This window comes from Mustelus asterias, chromosome 5 (assembly GCF_964213995.1).
Source record: "Mustelus asterias chromosome 5, sMusAst1.hap1.1, whole genome shotgun sequence".
NCBI classification, from domain to species: Eukaryota; Metazoa; Chordata; class Chondrichthyes; order Carcharhiniformes; family Triakidae; genus Mustelus; species Mustelus asterias.
The window spans coordinates 2,857,755-2,878,649 of record NC_135805.1 but is presented as its reverse complement, the minus strand read 5'-3'; the positions used below and the strand labels follow the sequence as shown (position 1 = coordinate 2,878,649).

Here is a 20,895-nt window from a genome sequence, read left to right as displayed (position 1 = left end):
ACCCACCCATACCCACTGACCCACCCACACATCCACTCACCCACACCCACTGACCCACCCACACCCACTGACCCACCCACACCCACTGACCCACCCAAAGTTATAATCGCAGGGACTAAAAACCTGACAGTCAAAAATCTGGGATAATATTCCAGAACATGGATGGGGGGATATACATTTTGAAATATCTCAGATTTTTGACTGTCAGGTTTTTAGTCCCTGCGATTATAACTTTGACATTATCTTCCAAAGGGGGTTCCTCTAATTCTGTGCAATGTCCAGATGAAAACAAGATGACAAAGGATCCAAGGCTGCTCCAGAGGCAGAGTAGCTGCACCCAACGTTGCCCATGCAAGTCACATTCATAAGTATCATAGAAACATAGAAACCCTACAGTGCAGAAGGAGGCCATTCGGCCCATCAAGTCTGCACCAACCACAATCCCACCCAGGCCCTACCCCCACATATTTACCCACTAATCCCTCTAACCTACGCATCCCAGGACTCTAAGGGGCAATTTTTTAACCTGGCCAATCAACCTAACCCGCACATCTTTGGACTGTGGGAGGAAACCGGAGCACCCGGAGGAAACCCACGCAGACACGAGGAGAATGTACAAACTCCACACAGACAGTGACCCGAGCCGGGAATCGAACCCGGGACCCTGGAGCTGTGAAGCAGCAGTGCTAACCACTGTGCTACCGTGCCGTAGGGGCACATCTGCCATGGAATGTGAGAGAAGAGTTGCCAATACAAGCTTCTTTTCACTATGGTTGGTTTCCCAGATGTAGTAATCTCCGTGAATCTTATTTCCAACCAAGTTCCACCACGGGGACAATTCTTCCAAGTTCACCACAGGACTCTGAACATTTGAGCATCAACAATCCAGTCACAGCCCCCCAGTCCCCCCAGCCACATGCTGCACACAGTCACAGCCCCCCCGTCCCCCCAGCCACATGCAGCACACAGTCACAGCCCCCCAGTCCCCCCAGCCACATGCTGCACACAGTCACAGCCCCCCAGTCCCCCCAGCCACATGCTGCACACAGTCACAGCCCCCCAGTCCCCCCAGCCACATGCAGCACACAGTCACAGCCCCCCCCATGCCCCCCCGTCCCCCCAGCCACATGCTGCACACAGTCACAGCCCCCCCGTCCCCCCAGCCACATGCAGCACACAGTCACAGCCCCCCAGTCCCCCCAGCCACATGCTGCACACAGTCACAGCCCCCCCGTCCCCCCAGCCACATGCTGCACACAGTCACAGCCCCCCAGTCCCCCCAGCCACATGCAGCACACAGTCACAGCCCCCCCCATGCCCCCCCGTCCCCCCAGCCACATGCTGCACACAGTCACAGCCCCCCAGTCCCCCCAGCCACATGCTGCACACAGTCACAGCCCCCCAGTCCCCCCAGCCACATGCAGCACACAGTCACAGCCCCCCCCATGCCCCCCAGTCCCCCCTCAGCCACATGCTGCACACAGTCACGGCCCCCCCCATGCCCCCCCAGTCCCCCCAGCCACATGCAGCACACAGTCAACATTGGAAGGCTGCAGCAGTGCTATCTGCACTGCGTGCACATCTTCAGCCTTCAGTCTGAAGTGAGCTACAGTGCTAGGATCCAGCTGCACTGCAGGACCCGAGGCCCGTGCTGCCACACGGACATCGGAGTTCGTGCACAGCAACAGCCCTCCCCTCCCCCCCACTCACTCGCAGAGACGCCACGGACCCGGGACAGCGGAATGGCCGTGACTCAAGACACACGTAAGTACCGGGGAGCCTCCGAACGCAACGCGCCTACCTCCTCGCCAACCCTCACTGAGGAAGTGCCGGCTTCCGACTTTTATTTACCAGGTCATTAAAAACGCGGACGCGGATTGGGCCGCACGGTGGTAAAGTGGGATTCGGTGGTAGAGTTGGGCGCGCGCTTCATTAAGTCGATTTAAATGCATGCAAATGCATTTAAATCTGTGGGCTGTCCCGCGCCCAAATCGGGTGTTGGTAAAGCCGCGCTCTGCTAGGAATCGGGTACGCACCGCATTAAAGGCCCGACGCCCAACTTTACAGCGATTTCACGCCCGAAAACGGGTGTGAAGTTTTGGTAAAATCGGGCCCTTTGTGTACATGTTTATCTGTGTGGGAAGGTGCTATGGGAATTACCCCATACAGAGTCACTGCTGACTTGTGACAAGCTGCTGCATTCCATTCATTGTAACAGTGACCACATATGGGCGGCACACATGGGCGGCACGGTAGCACAGTGGTTAGCACTGCTGCTTCACAGCTCCAGGGTCCCGGGTTCGATTCCTGGCTCGGGTCACTGTCTGTGTGGAGTTTGCACATTCTCCTCGTGTCTGCGTGGGTTTCCTCCGGGTGCTCCGGTTTCCTCCCACAGTCCAAAGATGTGCGGGTTAGGTTGATTGGCCAGGTTAACAATTGCCCATTAGAGTCCTGGGATGTGTAGGTTAGAGGGATTAGCGGGTAAATATGTGGGGGTGGGGCCTGGGTGGGATTGTGGTCGGTGCAGACTCGATGGGCCGAATGGCCTCCTTCTGCACTGTAGGGTTTCTATGATTTTAAATATAAAGCACCTGGTTGGTTGTAAACTGCTTTGAAATGTCCTGAGGTTGTGAAGGGGGTTTTATAAACAGACCCAAGTCTTTCTTTCCTTTGCGTGTTACTCCTCCTCCTGCATGGAAATAAACTCTGATTGCATTGTCCACTAATCTGATTCTTTACACTGGCTTTTCTTTCCCTAGAATTACCAGGCTTTTCAATCACTACTTCCTGATTGAAACCTTTTCACCCTTGCTGATCTTCAAGCATGACTGGGTGTTAGCCTAATTCCCCAATTAAAAATAAATGTAAAAAGGCTGAAGTGTGCCTGTAAGATTTGAGCGTGTAATAGATCTACCGAACGATATTCTTTATACTTTGACCTTGATAAACATTTAGTGTGCAGCCTATGAATTTGGAGCACGGTTGTGAACCCACACAACTCTGTTACATAGAACATAGAACAGTACAGCACAGAACAGGCCCTTCGGCCCACGATGTTGTGCCGAGCTTTATCTGAAACCAAGATCAAGCTATCCCACTCCCTATCATCCTGGTGTGCTCCATGTGCCTATCCAATAACCGCTTAAATGTTTCTAAAGTGTCTGACTCCACTATCACTGCAGGCAGTCCATTCCACACCCCAACCACTCTCTGCGTAAAGAACCTACCTTTGATATCCTTCCTGTATCTCCCACCACGAACCCTATAGTTATGCCCCCTTGTAATAGCTCCATCCACCCGAGGAAATAGTCTTTGAACGTTCACTCTATCTATCCCCTTCATCATTTTATAAACCTCTATTAAGTCTCCCCTCAGCCTCCTCCGCTCCAGAGGGAACAGCCCTAGCTCCCTCAACCTTTCCTCATAAGACCTACCCTCCAAACCAGGCAGCATCCTGGTAAATCTCCTCTGCACTCTTTCCAGCGCTTCCACATCCTTCTTATAGTGAGGTGACCAGAACTGCACACAATATTCCAAATGTGGTCTCACCAAGGTCCTGTACAGTTGCAGCATAACCCCACGGCTCTTAAACTCCAACCCCCTGTTAATAAAAGCTAACACACTATCGGCCTTCTTCACAGCTCTATCCACATGAGTGGCAACCTTTAGAGATCTGTGGATATGGACCCCAAGATCTCTCTGTTCCTCCACAGTCTTCAGAACCCTACCTTTGACCCTGTAATCCACATTTAAATTAGTCCTACCAAAATGAATCACCTCACATTTATCAGGGTTAAACTCCATTTGCCATTTTTCAGCCCAGCTTTGCATCCTATCTATGTCTCTTTGCAACCTACAACAGCCCTCCACCTCATCCACTACTCCACCAATCTTGGTGTCATCAGCAAATTTACTGATCCACCCTTCAGCCCCCTCCTCTAAGTCATTAATAAAAATCACAAAGAGCAGAGGACCAAGCACTGATCCCTGTGGCACTCCGCTAGCTATCTGCCTCCAATCTGAAAATTTTCCATCCACCACGACCCTCTGTCTTCGATCAGACAGCTAGTTACCTATCCAATCGGCCAACTTTCCCTCTATCCCACACCTCCTTACTTTCATCATAAGCCGACCATGGGGGACCTTATCAAAGGCCTTACTAAAATCCATGTATATGACATCAACTGCCCTACCCCCATCAACACACTTAGTTACCTCCTCAAAAATTCAATCAAATTTGTGAGGCACGATTTGCCCTTCACGAATCCGTGCTGACTATCCCGGATTAATCCGCATCTTTCTAAATGGTCGTAAATCCCATCTCTAAGGACCTTTTCCATCAATTTACCAACCACCGAAGTAAGACTAACCGGTCTATAATTACCAGGGTCATTTCTATTCCCTTTCTTAAACAGTTGTTAAGAAAGACCTGATTCATAATATTTGGGATTAGATGGTCTTTACCACAGCAAGGGGATGGCTCAAAAACGAAATCTAAGAGCATCACACCTTGAGGAGGCTACTCCTCTTGATTTTGTCATTCAATAAGATCATGCCTAATCTGCACCTCCACTCCATTTACCTTGCTTAGGTCCATAACCCTCAATACCCTGAATGAACAAAAATCAGCTTTGAAAGCTCCAGAGGCTGCCCAGCATCCACAGTCTTTGTGGGGGGAGAGATATCCAGATCTCCACTACTATTTGAACTGTAGTCGTCACATGAGAACATGTGAGCGGCACAGTGGTTAGCATTGCTGCCTCACAGCTCCAGGGACCTGGGTTCGATTCCTGGCTTGGGTCACTGCGTGGAGTTTGCACGTTCTCCCCATGTCTGCGTGGGTTTCCTCGGGGTGCTCTGGTTTCCTTCCACAGTCCAAAGATATGCAGATTAAGTTGATTGGCCATGCTAAATTGCCCCTTAGTGTCTAACATAGTGTGTGTGTTAGAGGGATTAGCAGGGTAAATATGTGGGGTTTTGGGGATAGGACCTGGGTGGGATTGTTGTCAGTGCAGACTCGATGGGCCAAATGGCCTCCTTCTGCACTGTAGGATTTCTATGATGGTGTGGCTACATAAGAGGTCATATGGCGGGAGTGTGGGAGTTATCCTCAGGATCTTGGCAGGCAGGATTAAGGAGAATCCTAAGGCATTCTATTCATACGTTAGGAACAAAAGAGTTGTCAGGGACAAAGGAGGGGAATTATGCTTAGAACCCAAGGGAATAGGAGAGATCCTAAATGAATACTTTGCATCGGTATTCACGAAGGAGAGGGGTGTGTTAACCGGGAGTGTCTCGGAGGGAGGTGTTGACTCGCTAGAGAAAATCTCCATTACAAGAGAGGAAGTGTTAGGTTTTTTAGGGAACATTAAAACTGACAAAGCCCCAGGGCCTGATGGCATCTATCCTCGACTGCTCAGGGAGACGAGAGATGAAATTGCTGGGCCTCTGACGGAAATCTTTGTCGCTTCTTTGGACACGGGTGAGGTCCCTGAGGATTGGAGGATAGCGAATGTGGTCCCGTTGTTTAAGAAGGGTAGCAGGGATAACCCAGGAAATTATAGGCCGGTGAGCTTGACGTCTGTGGTAGGGAAGTTGTTGGAGAGGATTCTTAGAGACAGGATGTATGTGCATTTAGAACGGAACAATCTCATTAGTGACAGACAGCATGGTTTTGTAAGAGGGAGGTCGTGCCTTACAAATTTGGTGGAGTTTTTTGAGGAAGTGACAAAAATGGTTGATGAAGGAAGGGCCGTGGACGTCGTCTATATGGATTTCAGTAAGGCATTTGACAAAGTCCCACATGGCAGGTTGGTTAAGAAGGTTAAGGCTCATGGGATACAAGGAGAAGTGGCTAGATGGTTGGAGAACTGGCTTGGCCATAGGAGACAGAGGGTAGTGGTCGAAGGGTCTTTTTCCGGCTGGAGGTCTGTGACCAGTGGTGTTCCGCAGGGCTCTGTACTGGGACCTGCGGCACGGTAGCACAGTGGTTAGCACTGCTGCTTCACAGCTCCAGGGTCCCGGGTTCGAATTCCGGCTCGGGTCACTGTCTGTGTGGAGTTTGCGCATTCTCCTCGTGTCTGCGTGGGTTTCCTCCGGGTGCTCCGGTTTCCTCCCACAGTCCAAAGATGTGCGGGTTAGGTTGATTGGCCAGGTTAAAAATTGCCCCTTAGAGTCCTGGGATGCGTGGGTTAGAGGGATTAGCGGGTAAATTAGCGGGTAAAAAAAAGGGATTAGTGGGTAGGGCCTGGGTGGGATTGTGGTCGGTGCAGACTCGATGGGCTGAATGGCCTCCTTCTGCACTGTAGGGTTTCTATGATTCTATGATTCTATGATTTGTGATATATATAAATGATTTGGAAGAAGGTGTAACTGGTGTAATCAGCAAGTTTGCGGATGACACGAAGATGGCTGGAATTGCGGATAGCGAAGAGCATTGTCGGGCAATACAGCAGGATATAGATAGGCTGGAAAATTGGGCGGAGAGGTGGCAGATGGAGTTTAATCCAGATAAATGCGAAGTGATACATTTTAGAAGAAATAATGTAGGGAGGAGTTATACAATAAATGGCAGAGTCATCAGGAGTATAGAAACACAGAGGGACCTCGGTGTGCAAGTCCACAAATCCTTGAAGGTGGCAACACAGGTGGAGAAGGTGGTGAAGAAGGCATATGGTATGCTTGCCTTTATAGGACGGGGTATAGAGTATAAAAGCTGGAGTCTGATGATGCAGCTGTATAGAACGCTGGTTAGGCCACATTTGGAGTACTGCATCCAGTTCTGGTCGCCGCACTACCAGAAGGACGTGGAGGCGTTAGAGAGAGTGCAGAGAAGGTTTACCAGGATGTTGCCTGGTATGGAGGGTCTTAGCTATGAGGAGAGATTGGGTAAACTGGGTTTGTTCTCCCTGGAAAGATGGAGAATGAGGGGAGATCTAATAGAGGTGTACAAGATTATGAAGGGGATAGATAGGGTGAACGGTGGGAAGCTTTTTCCCAGATCCGAAGTGACGTTCACGAGGGGTCACGGGCTCAAGGTGAGAGGGGCGAAGTATAACTCAGACATCAGAGGGATGTTTTTTACACAGAGGGTGGTGGGGGCCTGGAATGCGCTGCCAAGTAGGGTGGTGGAGGCAGGCACACTGACATCGTTTAAGACTTACCTGGATAGTCACATGAGCAGCCTGGGAATGGAGGGATACAAACGATTGGTCTAGTTGGACCAAGGAGCGGCACAGGCTTGGAGGGCCGAAGGGCCTGTTTCCTGTGCTGTACTGTTCTTTGTTCTTTGATCTCAGGCAGAGCCAAGCATAAACTACCTTTATTGGAAGTCCTTGATGTCGGTGAATTAAGGATTCAATAACATTCTACATGGTGTCAGCCAAAAGTGCCGAGTGGATGATCCGGAGGTCCCCAGCATTACAGATGTCAGTCTTCAGTCAATTTGATTCATGCCACATGATATCAAGAAACAGCACTGGGTACTGCAAAGGCAATGGGCCCTGACAATATTCCAGCAATAGTACTGAAGACTTGTGCTCCAGAACTTGCTGTGCCCCTAGCCAAGATGTATCATACAGCCACAACATTGGCATCTACCCAGCAATGTGGAAAGTTGCCCAGATATGTCTTGTACTCAAGAAACCTGGCCAATTACCACCCCATCAATCTACTCTCGATCATCAGTAGTGATGGAAAGGATCATCAACAATGTTAACAAGCAGCACTTACTCACCAATAAAGTTGCCAACGTCCCAGATGACCATAGGCTGCCCTCCCCTTTGAGGGGAGATGGTTATTGATTTAACCTGAGGATCACCACATCTCAGGTGAGAGGCAAGGTTGAGAAGGCAGGGTCTTCATGAATAGCCTCAGCAGGTAGAGGAATTGAACCCGCTCTGTTAGTGTCGCTACCTGTCACAAACCAGCTGTCCAGACAACTAAGCTAACCAACCCCCTTACTCAGCATTAACTTCTCATAATCTGCTCAGTGACGCCCAGTTTGGATTTCACCAGAGTCACTTAGCTCCTGACTTCATTACAGCTTTGGTTCAAACATGGACAAAAGAGCTCAATTCCAGAGGTGAGGTGAGAGTGACTGCCCTTAACATCAAGGCATCATTTGATTGAATGTGGCATCAAGGAGCCCTAACAAAACTGGAGTCAATGGGAATCAAAGGGAAAACTCTCTGCTGGTTGGAGTTATAATTGGCATAAAAGAAGATGGTTGTGGTGGTTGGAGATCAATCATCTCAGCTCCAGGACATCGCTGCAGGAGTTACTCAGGGTAGTGTCTGAGGCCTAACTATCTTCAGCTGCTTCATCAATGACCTTCCTTCCATCATAAGGTCAGAAATGGGGATGCTCTCGAATGATTGCACAATGTTCAGCACCATTCACGACTCCTCAGATACTGAAGCAGTCTATGTCCAACTGCAGCAAGACCTGGACAGCATTCAGACATGAGCTGACAAGTGGCAAGTAACATTCGTGCCACACAAGTGCCAGGCAATGACCATCTCCAACAAGGGAGGATCTAACCATCACCCCTGCACATTCAATGGCATTACCATCACTGAATCCCCCACTATCAACATCCTAGGGGGGTAGGCATTGATGGGAAACTGAACTGTACCAGCCATATAAATACTGTGGCTACAAGAGCAGGTCAGAGGCTAGGAATACTGTGGCGAGTAGCTCACCTCCTGAGTCTTGAAAGTCTGTTCACCATCTACAAGGTACAAGTCAGGAGTGTGATGGAATACTCCCCACTTGCCTGGTTGAGTGCAGCTCCAACAGCTCCATCAAGAAACTTGACACCATCCAGGACAAAGCAGCCGGCTGAATTGCTACCCCTTCCACGAATATTCACTCCCTCCACCACTGATGAGTCATGTGCACCATCTTCAAGGTGCACTGCAGCTCCTGAGGCAGCACCTTCCAAACCTACGACCACTATCATCTAGAAGGCCAAGAGCAGCAGATACCTGGAAACACCACCACCTGTAGGTTCCCCTCCAAGCCACTCGCCATCCTGATTTAGAAATATATCACCGTTCCTTCACTGTCGCTGGGTCAAAATCCTTAACTTCCTCCCCAACAGCACTGTGGGTGTACCTACGCCTTAGGGACTGCAACGTTTCAAGAAAGGCAGCTCACCACCACTTTCTAAAGGGCAACCAGGGATGGGCAATAAGTGTTGGTCTAGCCAGCAACACCCACATCCCACAAATGATTTTTTAAAAAAGTTGGCAGTACGGCACAAGGATTTTGCCATATCGATCCACTTGTTTTTGATGAAAATGTTGCAGATAGTTTTGGAAAGTTCCAGAAGGCGTGGTGTTTTAACTGCATTGCTACACTTTCCAACAAATCGAAGGGGGTGCAGGGGATGTGAGGAGAAGGAATGATAGTAAAAGTTTTTATAAATATATAAAAAGGAATAGAGTGGCTAGAGTGAATGTTGGACCCTTGGAGGACGAGAGGGGGGAGTTAATAGTGGGAAATGAGGCTATGGCTGAGTCTTTAAATAAGTTTTTTGTGTCGGTCTTCACGGTGGAGGACACAAATAGTTTGCCAAATATTAACGATAGAGGGTTGGCAGCAGGAGAAATACTTAATACAATTAATGTTACCAGAGAGGCAGTGCTGGGTAGACTAATGGGACTGAAGGTGGACAAGTCCCCGGGTCCGGATGGAATGCATCCCAGGGTATTGAAAGAAATGTCAGAGGTAATAGTGGATGCGTTAGTGATTATTTATCAAAACTCATTGCATTCTGGGGTAGTGCCGGTTGATTGGAAAACGGCTAATGTTACGCCGCTGTTTAAAAAAGGAAGGAGACAAAAGGCGGGTAACTATAGGCCGGTCAGCTTAACGTCTGTAGTAGGGAAAATGCTGGAATCCATTATTAAAGAGGAGATAGCAGGGCATCTGGATAGAAATGGTTCGATCAATCAGACGCAGCATGGATTCATGAGGGGAAAGTCGTGCTTGACGAACATGTTGGATTTTTATGAAGATGTGACTAGGGCGGTTGATGGAGGAGAACCGGTGGATGCGGTGTTTTTGGATTTCCAAAAGGCGTTTGATAAGGTGCCCCATAAAAGGCTGCTGAAGAAGATTAGGGCACACGGAGTTGGGGGTAGTGTGTTAAAGTGGATTGGGGACTGGCTATCCGACAGGAAGCAAAGAGTCGGAATAAATGGGTGTTTTTCCGGTTGGAGGAAGGTAACTAGTGGCGTGCCGCAGGGATCGGTACTCGGGCCGCAACTGTTTACCATTTATATAGATGATCTGGAGGAGGGGACGGAGTGTAGGGTAACGAAGTTTGCAGACGACACAAAGATAAGTGGAAAAGTGAATCGTGTGGAGGACGGAGAAGATCTGCAGAGAGATTTGGACAGGCTGAGTGAGTGGGCGAGGATATGGCAAATGGAGTATAACGTTGATAAATGCGAGGTTATACACTTTGGAGGAAATAATAACAAATGGGATTACTATCTCAATGGAAACAAATTAAAACATGCTACCGTGCAAAGGGACCTGGGGGTCCTTGTGCATGAGACGCAAAAGCCCAGTCTGCAGGTACAACAGGTGATCAAGAAGGCAAATGGGATGTTGGCCTATATCGCGAGGGGGATAGAATATAAAAGCAGGGATGTCTTGATGCACCTGTACAGGGCATTGGTGAGGCCGCAGCTGGAATACTGTGTGCAGTATTGGTCCCCTTATATGAGGAAGGATATATTGGCATTGGAGGGAGTGCAGAGAAGGTTCACCAGGTTGATACCGGAGATGAGGGGTTTGGATTATGAGGAGAGGCTGAGGAGATTGGGTTTGTACTCGTTGGAGTTTAGAAGGATGAGGGGGGATCTTATGGAGACTTATAAGATAATGCGGGGGCTGGATAGGGTGGAGGCGGAGAGATTCTTTCCACTTAGTAAGGAAGTTAAAACTAGAGGACACAGCCTCAAAATAAAGGGGGGTCGGTTTAAGACAGAGTTGAAGAGGAACTTCTTCTCCCAGAGGGTGGTGAATCTCTGGAATTCTCTGCCCACTGAGGTGGTGGAGGCTACCTCGCTGAATATGTTTAAAGCGCGGATGGATGGATTCCTGATCGGTAAGGGAATTAAGGGTTATGGGGATCAGGCGGGTAAGTGGTACTGATCCACGTCAGATCAGCCATGATCTTATTGAATGGCGGGGCAGGCTCGAGGGGCTAGATGGCCTACTCCTGCTCCTATTTCTTATGTTCTTATGTTTTTCACCTAAAGGGTGGTGGGAGTGACGAACTCTCTGCCTGAAAGGATGTTGGAGGTAGAGACCCTCATAACATTTAAGGAGTATTTAGATGTGTACTTGCGATGCCAAGGCTATGGACAAAGTGTTGGAAAATGGGATTAAAATAGTTCATAGAAATCATAGAAACCCTACAGTGCAGAAGGAGGCCATTCGGCCCATCGAGTCTGCACCGACCACAATCCCACCCAGGCCCTACCCCCACATATTTACCCGCTAATCCCTCTAACCTACACATCTCAGGGGCAATTTTAACCTGGCCAATCAACCTAACCCGCACATCTTTGGACTGTGGGAGGAAACCGGAGCACCCGGAGGAAACCCACGCAAACACGAGGAGAATGTACAAACTCCACACAGACAGTGACCCGAGCCGGGAATCGAACCCGGGACCCTGGAGCTGTGAAGCAGCAGTGCTAACCACTGTGCTACCGTTTGGTTTGTCTTTGACCAGTGCAGATGTGATGGGTCGAGGTCTTTTTTCTGTTCTGTCGACCTCTCTGATTCTATGACTGAGTCTATAAAGATGTCATTGGCTAGCTAGCATACCACATGAGACCAGATGATTAGGTACGAGGAGCCATGAAACAGAGAGTCAATGTTGAGCTGCATTGGATGATGATGTTTGATGTAATAAGTCCTATAGACAAGGCCACGGGATGGGTTTCAGCAATAGTGGCCGCAGTAAAAACAAGATGGCACAGTCAGGATATGCATTGACCCAGTGCACTTGAGCAAAGCATTGTTCAGGCCATGTTACCCTATGAAGACAATGGGACAGATGATTGCAGACATGCCGAATATTCAGCATTCTTGATGTGAAATGCAGTTTCTGGCAGCAAAAGAGAAAATGCTGAAAAATCTCAGCCGGTCTGGCAGCATCTGTAAGGAGAGAAAAGAGCTGACCTTTCAAGTCCAGACGACCTTTTGTCAAAGCTATTCTGGCAGATCTTGCTAGATGAGGAATCCTTGAAACGAACTACATTCATGTCTCCGATAGGCAGATATTCTTTTGTATGCCCATGGGGATTTCCAAGGGCAGTGAGGTTTTCCAGGGGTGCATGGATCAACTCTTTTGCAGGCCAATCTTGTGAGATTATTGCAGATGATGTGCTGGTTTGGGTTGTACTCTGCAAGAACATGATGCACATCTTTGTCTCGTCCTTGACAGAATCAGGACCATCTAGTTAAGCTGAACCCTGCGAACTGCAGATTCAGGGTCACCCAGCTTCGTTACATGGGCCATTTACTCACAGAAGATGGCTTCGCCCAATCCAGACAAGACCAGGGCTGTATGACAGATGGCCATTCCTGTGAACAAGCACGGTTACAGCAATTTCTTGTAATAACAAATTATCTTTCTAAGTTCATTTTGTGTGATAAAACAAACAAAAAAAGAACAAAGAACAATACAGCACAGGAACAGGCCCTTCGGCCCTCCAAGCCCGTGCTGCTCCCTGGTCCAAACTAGACCATTCTTTTGTATCCCTCCATTCCCACTCCGTTCATGTGGCTATCTAGATAAGTCTTAAACCTTCCCAGTGTGTCCGCCTCCACCACCTTGCCCGGCAGCGCATTCCAGGCCCCCACCATCCTCTGTGTAAAATACGACCTTCTGATATCTGTGTTAGACCCCCCCGCCCCTCACCTTGAACCTATGACCCCTCATGAACGTCACCACCGACCTGGGAAAAAGCTTCCCACCGTTCACCCTATCTATGCCTTTCATAATTTTATACACCTCTATTAGGTCACCCCTCATCCTCCGTCTTTCCAGCGAGAACAACCCCAGTTTACCCAATCTCTCCTCATAACTAAGCCCTTCCATACCAGGCAACATCCTGGTAAACCTCCTCTGCACTCTCTCTAAAGCCTCCACGTCCTTCTGGTAGTGTGGCGACCAGAACTGGACGCAGTATTCCAAATGCGGCCGAACCAACGTTCTATACAACTGCAACATCAGACCCCAACTTTTATACTCTGTGCCCTGTCCTATAAAGACAAGCATGCCATATGTCTTCTTCACTACCTTCTCCACCTGTGACGTCACCTTCAAGGATCTGTGGACTTGCACACCCAGGTCCCTCTGCGTATCTACACCCTTTATGGTTCTGCCATTTATCGTATTGCTCCCCCCTACATTATTTCTACCAAAATGCATCATTTCGCATTTATCTGGATTGAACTCCATCTGCCATTTCTTTGCCCAAATTTCCAGCCTATCTATATCCATCTGTAGCCTCTGACAATGTTCTTCACTATCTGCAAGTCCAGCCATTTTCGTGTCGTCCGCAAACTTACTGATCACCCCAGTTACACCTTCTTCCAGATCGTTTATATAAATCACAAACAGCAGAGGTCCCAATACAGAGCCCTGCGGAACACCACCAGTCACAGGCGTCCAGCCGGAAAAAGACCCTTCCACTACCACCCTCTGTCTTCTGTGACCAAGCCAGTTCTCCACCCATCTAGCCACCTCCCCCTTTATCCCGTGAGATCCAACCTTTTGCACCAACCTACCATGAGGGACTTTGTCAAACGCTTTACTAAAGTCCATATAGACGACATCCACGGCCCTTCCCTCGTCAACCATTCTAGTGAGGTCACTGGATCTATTTGCTAACTTCTCCACCAGGATGTCGAGTGGTATTGGCAAAAGCACCACACAACAATCTTCAACAGACTCAACAGAGCGCTCGCAGCCCCACTAATGCTACTTTGATGTTCAAGCAGCTGTACTTCTATCTGCCTCCCAGCATGGACTTGGTGCAGTCTGCATCCAGAATGGCAGATCAATAACCTTTGCATCAAGGGCTCTCACTGACACTGAGACCTGTTATGCACAGATCGAAAAAGATTTTATCTGTCAGAAATTTCATGACTTCATATATGGTCACCCTACAACTGTTGAAACAGATCACCAGCCACTCATAATTATCTGAAGGAAGCTTCAGGGATCAAATGGAAATAGTCAAGAGCTTCAAGTTTCCAGATCACCAACAACCTGTCCTGGTCCCTCCACACCAATGCTATAGCTCACCAAAGTCTCTACTTTCTCAGGAGGCTTAAGGAAATTTGGCATGTCCGCTACGGCGCTCTCCACTTTTTACAGATCCTTTCTGGTTGTATCACAGCTTGGTACAGCTCTTAGTCTGGCCAAGACTGTGAGAAACTACAAAGGGTTGTGAACGTAGCCCAGTCCATCACTCAAACCAGACTCCCATCCATTGACTCTGTCTACACTTCCAGCTGCCTCGGGAAAAACAGCCAGCATAATCAAGGACCCCACGCACCCCGGACATACTCTGTTCCACCTTCTTCCGTTGGGAAAAAAATACGTAAGTCTGAGATCGTGTACCAACCGACTCAAACACAGCTTCTTCCCTGCTGCCATCAGACTTTTGAATGGACCTACCTTATATTCAGTTGATCTTTCTCTACACCCTAGCTATGACTGTAACACTACATTCTGCATTCTCTCCTTTCCTTCTTTATGTACGGTATGTTTTGTCTGTATAGCGCGCAAGAAACAATACTTTTCACTGTATACCAATATGTATGACAATAATAAATTGGTGGCACAGTGGGACTTGGGTTAAATTCCAGCCTCGGGTCATTGTCTGTGCTGAGTCTGCATATTCTCCCTGTATTTGGGTTTCCTTTGGGTGCTCCGGTTTCCTCCCACACGCCAAAGATGTGCAGATTAAGTTGATGGCCATGCTAAATTGCCTCTTAGGAACAGGCAGGGTAAATACTGGGCTTATGGGGATAGGGCCTGCGTGGGATTGTTGTCGGTACAGACTTGATGGGCTGAATGGCCTCCTTCTGCACTGTAGGGATTCTATGATGCTACGATTCTATGAAATCAAATCAAATCTTCACACTGTGTCTGCACCATTACAACACATGATAAAGTTGCAACACTCCAACCCTCACATGCAAATGTGGCATGGAACTGTTCTTGGCTGATTTCCTTTCCAGAATTTTCTTACCTGCCACAGATCAGGTGGATTGTGAGGAAGACATTGACATTTTGGCAATAGAGATGTTGAAATCTCATCAAATTCAGGAACACAAACAGGCCTTTCAAGCAGACATCATATGCAGGTAACTGCACAATGTCATCATCAGAGGCTGGCTGGAATCCTCAAGGGAGCTTCCTCATGAGCTCTGCACATTTTTCTCCATCAGAGATGAACTGACTATACAGGATGGACTACTACTGTGTGGCCAGCGATTCGAGATCCCTACAGCTCCCCACAAGCATCTTCTTGAGAAATGTGCACAGGATGGTACAGACTACTATGCTGCACTTCTCAGCCTGAGCTGAGGGCCTGCGTTTGTCAGCTTAACAACTTTTTTCCTGGTGTACCAGGACCACGATTCCTCCTGCCATGGCTCTGCTGCAGGCTAAACTTGAAGCCAACTTGAAACCAACATGAATGAGGCCCTACTGAAAAGGCAAAACGCACTCTGATCAGTTCATAAGAATTAGGAGCAGCATAAAGCCATTCAGCCCATCGAGTCCGCTCCGCCATTCGATCATGGCTGATATGCTCCTCATCCCCATTTTCCTGCCTTCTCCCCATAGCCCTTCAACCCATTACCAATTAAAAATCTGTCTAACTCTTCCTTAAATTTACTCTCTGTCCCAGCATCCACCGCACTTTGGGATAGCGAATTCCACAGATTCACAACCCTTTGGGAGAAGTAGTTTCTCCTCAGCTCTGTTTTAAATTTGCTACCTCATCCTAAGACTATGACCTCTTGCCCTAGAATGCCTCACCAGCAGAAGCATCCGCTCCATGTCTACTTTATCCATACCTTTTATCATCTTGTATACCTCAATTTGAGCTCCTGTCATTCTTCTAAATTCCAGAGAGTATAGGCGTAAACTGTTCAATCTCTTATCATACGACAAACCCCTCATCGCTGGAATCAATCTAGTGAACCTCCTCTGAACTGCCTCCAATGCCACTAAATATTTCTTCAAATAAGGGACCAAAACTGCACAATACTCCAGTTGCAGTCTCACCAATGCCTTGTATAGTTGCAACAATACTTCATTACCTTTATATTCTATTCCTTTAGCTATTAATGCCAGCATTCCATTTGCTTTTTTTATTATCTGCTGTATATGCATGCGAGATTTCTGTGACCCTGCTCTCTGCACTGGAGCACCCCAAAGTCTCTCCCCATTTCGATAATAAGTCACCTTCCCATTTTTGCGACCAAAATGCATGAACTGACACTTATTCACGTCAAACTCCATCTGTCACATTTTGGCCCACTCTCCTAACCAATCTTTATCCATTTGTAAGGTTCTTACAAGAACCCATAGATCAAGATGCCCATAGACCCGGCCCTCTAACACCAGGTTAAATGGTCAGGATTCATACTACACATGGCGATGGCCAGTTAGTGGTGGGACACAGTAACGACCTGCAACCAAACGGCTCTGTGGTGGCCTTGAATGGTGCTCACTATGTGTGTAATAATCATCACCTCCTGCAAGTAGCAGAACTAGCATCAACAGATATAACACCACTTCAGTCATCCGGCCTGTGACATCAGCCTCCTGCACCTCCTAGAGGCCAAATGCAACTAATCCTGCACTTGACAAACACACAGATCAAACATCCCATTTTAGGCAGTGGTGGGGAGAAGGAGATGCAATGGGCTCGGCACCAGTTGCTACAGCCTAATCCGTGCCACTGTATATATGTAAATGGTTGTGCATTGATTTGATTTGATTTATTATTGTCACATGTTGCATGCTATACAGACAAAGCATACCATACATAGAGAAGGAAAGGAAAAGGGTGCAGAGAGTGCAGAATGTAGAGTTACAGTCATAGGGTGAAAGAAAGATCAACTGAATACAAGGTAAGTCCATTCAAAAGTCTGATGGCAGCAGGGAAGAAGCTGTTCTTTCGTCAGTTGGTACGTGACCTCAGACTTTTGTATCTTTTTCCCGATGGACATTGTTAGTTAGTTTGAATGTCACACAATGATCTGTACATAGTTGTCCCAACTAAACTGGGAAGAGGTAGACTGAGTGGTGACGTGAGAACATGATGACTCGGCTATGTAAGAGGTTACGTGGTGGGAGTGTGGGAGTTATCCCTGGATCTCAGGCAGCGCACCAGTACTGTATGTAGCTGTTGAGCCCAGCAATAAACTACCTTCATTGGAAGTGCTTGATGTTGGTCATTGAATGAACTCACAGCATTCCACATGAAGAAGTGCTTCCTGACATCACCGCTAAATGGCCCAGCCCTAATTTTAATCTCATGATTTTGTTCTAGACACCCCATCTGAGAATAGTTGATTTCTATTTACTCTGTCAAAATATTTTAATCATTTTAAACATCTCAATTAGATCACCTCTTAATGGGTATTCAAGAGAAGGCAAGGCTACTCCATAATTTAATTCCTCATAATTTAATTCTGGCCTGGAGTTCTGGCATTAATCTGATGAATCTGCACTGCCCCCACCAACGACCACTATATATAAAAAATATATATTATATAACGTTAATATAACCTTCCTGATCAATTCAATATGTATTTTAATGAGTACATTGTGTTGAATTTCTTGCTTGTCTGTCCTGCTGACTGTGTTTGCCATGGGATAGTGACAATGATCATAGAAACCATAGAAACCCTACAGTGCAGAAGGAGGCCTTTCGGCCCATCGAGTCTGCACCGACCACAATCCCACCCAGGCCCTACCCCCACATATTTACCCGCTAATCCCTCTAACCTACACATCCCAGAACTCTAAGGGGCAATTTTTAACCTGGTCAATCAACCTAACCCGCACATCTTTGGACTGTGGGAGGAAACCGGAGCACCCGGAGGAAACCCACACAGACACGAGGAGAATGTGCAAACTCCACACAGACAGTGACCCGAGCCGGGAATCGAACCCAGGACCCTGGAGCTGTGAAGCAGCAGTGCTAACCACTGTGCTACAGTGCCGCCCTGATACCAGGAAATGGATGGTCTGTGACAGGCAGAACTAGGTTTGGCCACTGGGGGCGATTGAACTTGAGATTTAACCAGTTTGGCAGGAGGGACAAGCAGGGAATGTCACTGTACCTGTTACAGCAGCAGAGCTGGGAGCTATGCAGATTTGCAGTCTGTACCTAGGAAGACAGATGATAGACATTTCTGGGGGAATAAAATGGCGGCAAACATCCATGACTCCATTCATCAACCTCAAAACCATTCTCCCTGAACCCAAAGAAATGTTATTTTAACACAGGCCAATGAGTGAAGATTCACACACGTTTTATTTTACTTTCATTGATGTGAGTTATGACATCAGAAACTCTGAGAATGACACTGAGATAATTACAACATTTAGATAATTTTCAGAATGTAATGTGTAAGATTGAATAAAATTCGTAGGGATATATTAAGTCCTGAATTTGAATGGACAATTGCAATGGTAGATTTTTTATCAGTTGCTGCAATGTAACAAAAGGAATATATCTATTTACATATCTATCATGTGTCTATTTAGTTATTTATAAAGCAATGATAACTTTTTTAAGATAGGGCAGTAATTTCTGAAAAATACTCCAGTGTGTTATATTATTTCATACCCTGAGCAAAAAGCTATTTTTTTTCCTATAGCCAAATTGCCGTGTATGTAATGGTTAGTGATTACTTGAGAAAGCTGAGATTATAGAATGGAATACAGAGAATGGCAGAAGGATGTGATTTGGCTGATTGGTGAAAGGAAGAGGGGGGGAAACGAGACCACTTGGATCTTAAAGCATGGGTCAGGGAAAGTGCAAACCAGGTCTGAATATTTTTAGGGGGGAGGTACGTAGATTCTTGTTCAACAAGGAAATTGAAGGTTATCAGGGGTAGATGGGGAATGTGGAACTCAAGACAAATAGATCAGCCATGATTGTATTAAATGGCAGTGCAGGCTCGAGGGGTCGAATGGCCTACTTCTGCTCCTGCTTCAGAGGTTTGAAGAGGTCTCTGCAAACGTTTAACTTGGTGTTTTAAGATTGATTTCTGGAATTATAAATCTGAGAATGTAAGAAAGAACGATGTATTCACTCACTCACTCACTCACTCACTCGTGAAGGCGTCAAATCCTATGGGACACAAGTTAACACTAAGAATATCAGCAGCAAGAAGCATTTCTATCCAATGTAATAAATGATCACAATGCAGTTAGCATAAATAGTTTGACTGGACATTTTGAAAAAAGAGAACTGTCAGGTGGTGTTGATCAAGTAAAATTGCAACAGACTTATTGGACCATTCTAAACTGTATCAGCCTGAAAGTAATTGGTCTCAGGAAACGTACTGACAGTTCTTTCATATAATATGCATTTCTTAGACATTCCTCTGTCTTGACTAAAGGGGAGGAGAATGCCAGCTGGGCACTGCAAGTGCAAAATGCATAAGGGATGCATAGGTAATCGTTTGGGTTTTAACAAAGCATTCTGCTGCAGCCAAACAGATTCCCAAATCTCTCTAAATGAATATTACACAGAACCAACACTCGAGGCAAAATTCATCCTCATTGCCTCCAACGCAGTGTCGTTTATCTGAAATGGCATTCACATAACATCTTGTTTTGTGCAGTGACATGTGCCCTGCAGCAGTCTGATGGTTTTTATGGCTCAAAGGCCTTCAAATTGGTGGACTCATCCATAAGGACTCAGCCAAAGCCTTTATTTATTATTTTCAGTACAGTGAGTTCAAAATTTCATTAGCACTATTTCAAGATGTGATGTATTCCCTGAGGTACACAGTGGGCCCGATTGGGCGCGAAAATGTGGTAAAGTCGGGTGTGAGGCCATTAACGCGATCCGCACCCGCGTCTGTGCAGATTGCCACTTTACTGAAATCCGGGAATGGTGGCGATCCGATTCACGCCCAAAACGGGCGCAACGGTGATTTAAATGCATTTGCAACAGACTTTTGCATTTGCATTAGGATCTCATGGGATAAAGGGGGAGGTGGCTAGATGGGTGGAGAACTGGCTTGGTCACAGAAGACAGAGGGTGGTAGTGGAAGGGTCTTTTTCCGGCTGGATGCCTGTGGCTAGTGGAGTTTCGCAGGGCTCTGTATTGGGACCTCTGCTGTTTGTGATTTATATAAACGATCTGGAAGAAGGTGTAACTGGGGTGATCAGTAAGTTTGCGGATGACACGAAATTGGCAGGACTTGCAGATAGTGAGGAGCATTGTCAGAGGCTACAGAAGGATATAGATAGGCTGGAAATTTGGGCAAAGAAATGGCAGATGGAGTTCAATCCTGATAAATGCGAAGTGATGCATTTTGGTAGAAATAATGTAGGGAGGAGCTATATGATAAATGGCAGAACCATAAAGGGTGTAGATACGCAGAGGGACCTGGGTGTGCAAGTCCACAGATCCTTGAAGGTGACGTCACAGGTGGAGAAGGTGGTGAAGAAGGCATATGGCATGCTTGCCTTTATAGGACGGGGCATAGAGTATAAAAGTTGGGGTCTGATGTTGTAGATGTATAGAACGTTGGTTCGGCCGCATTTGGAATACTGCGCCCAGTTCTGGTTGCCACACTACCAGAAGGACGTGG

At 47.2% G+C, this 20,895-nt stretch overlaps 1 protein-coding gene across 1 annotated transcript in view; it reads left to right on the top strand.

Moving 5' to 3' along the window:
* LOC144493938 (protein cornichon homolog 3-like) overlaps positions 1-15,743 on the top strand; it is a 123,727-nt gene extending 107,984 nt beyond the window's left edge. The window contains exons 7-9 of the mRNA XM_078213514.1: positions 12,473-12,593; positions 15,303-15,408; positions 15,677-15,743. Coding sequence (XP_078069640.1) covers positions 12,473-12,593; positions 15,303-15,408; positions 15,677-15,743 — 294 coding nt within the window. The remainder of the gene's footprint in view (positions 1-12,472; positions 12,594-15,302; positions 15,409-15,676) is intronic.
* The last annotated feature ends 5,152 nt before the right edge of the window (positions 15,744-20,895 follow it).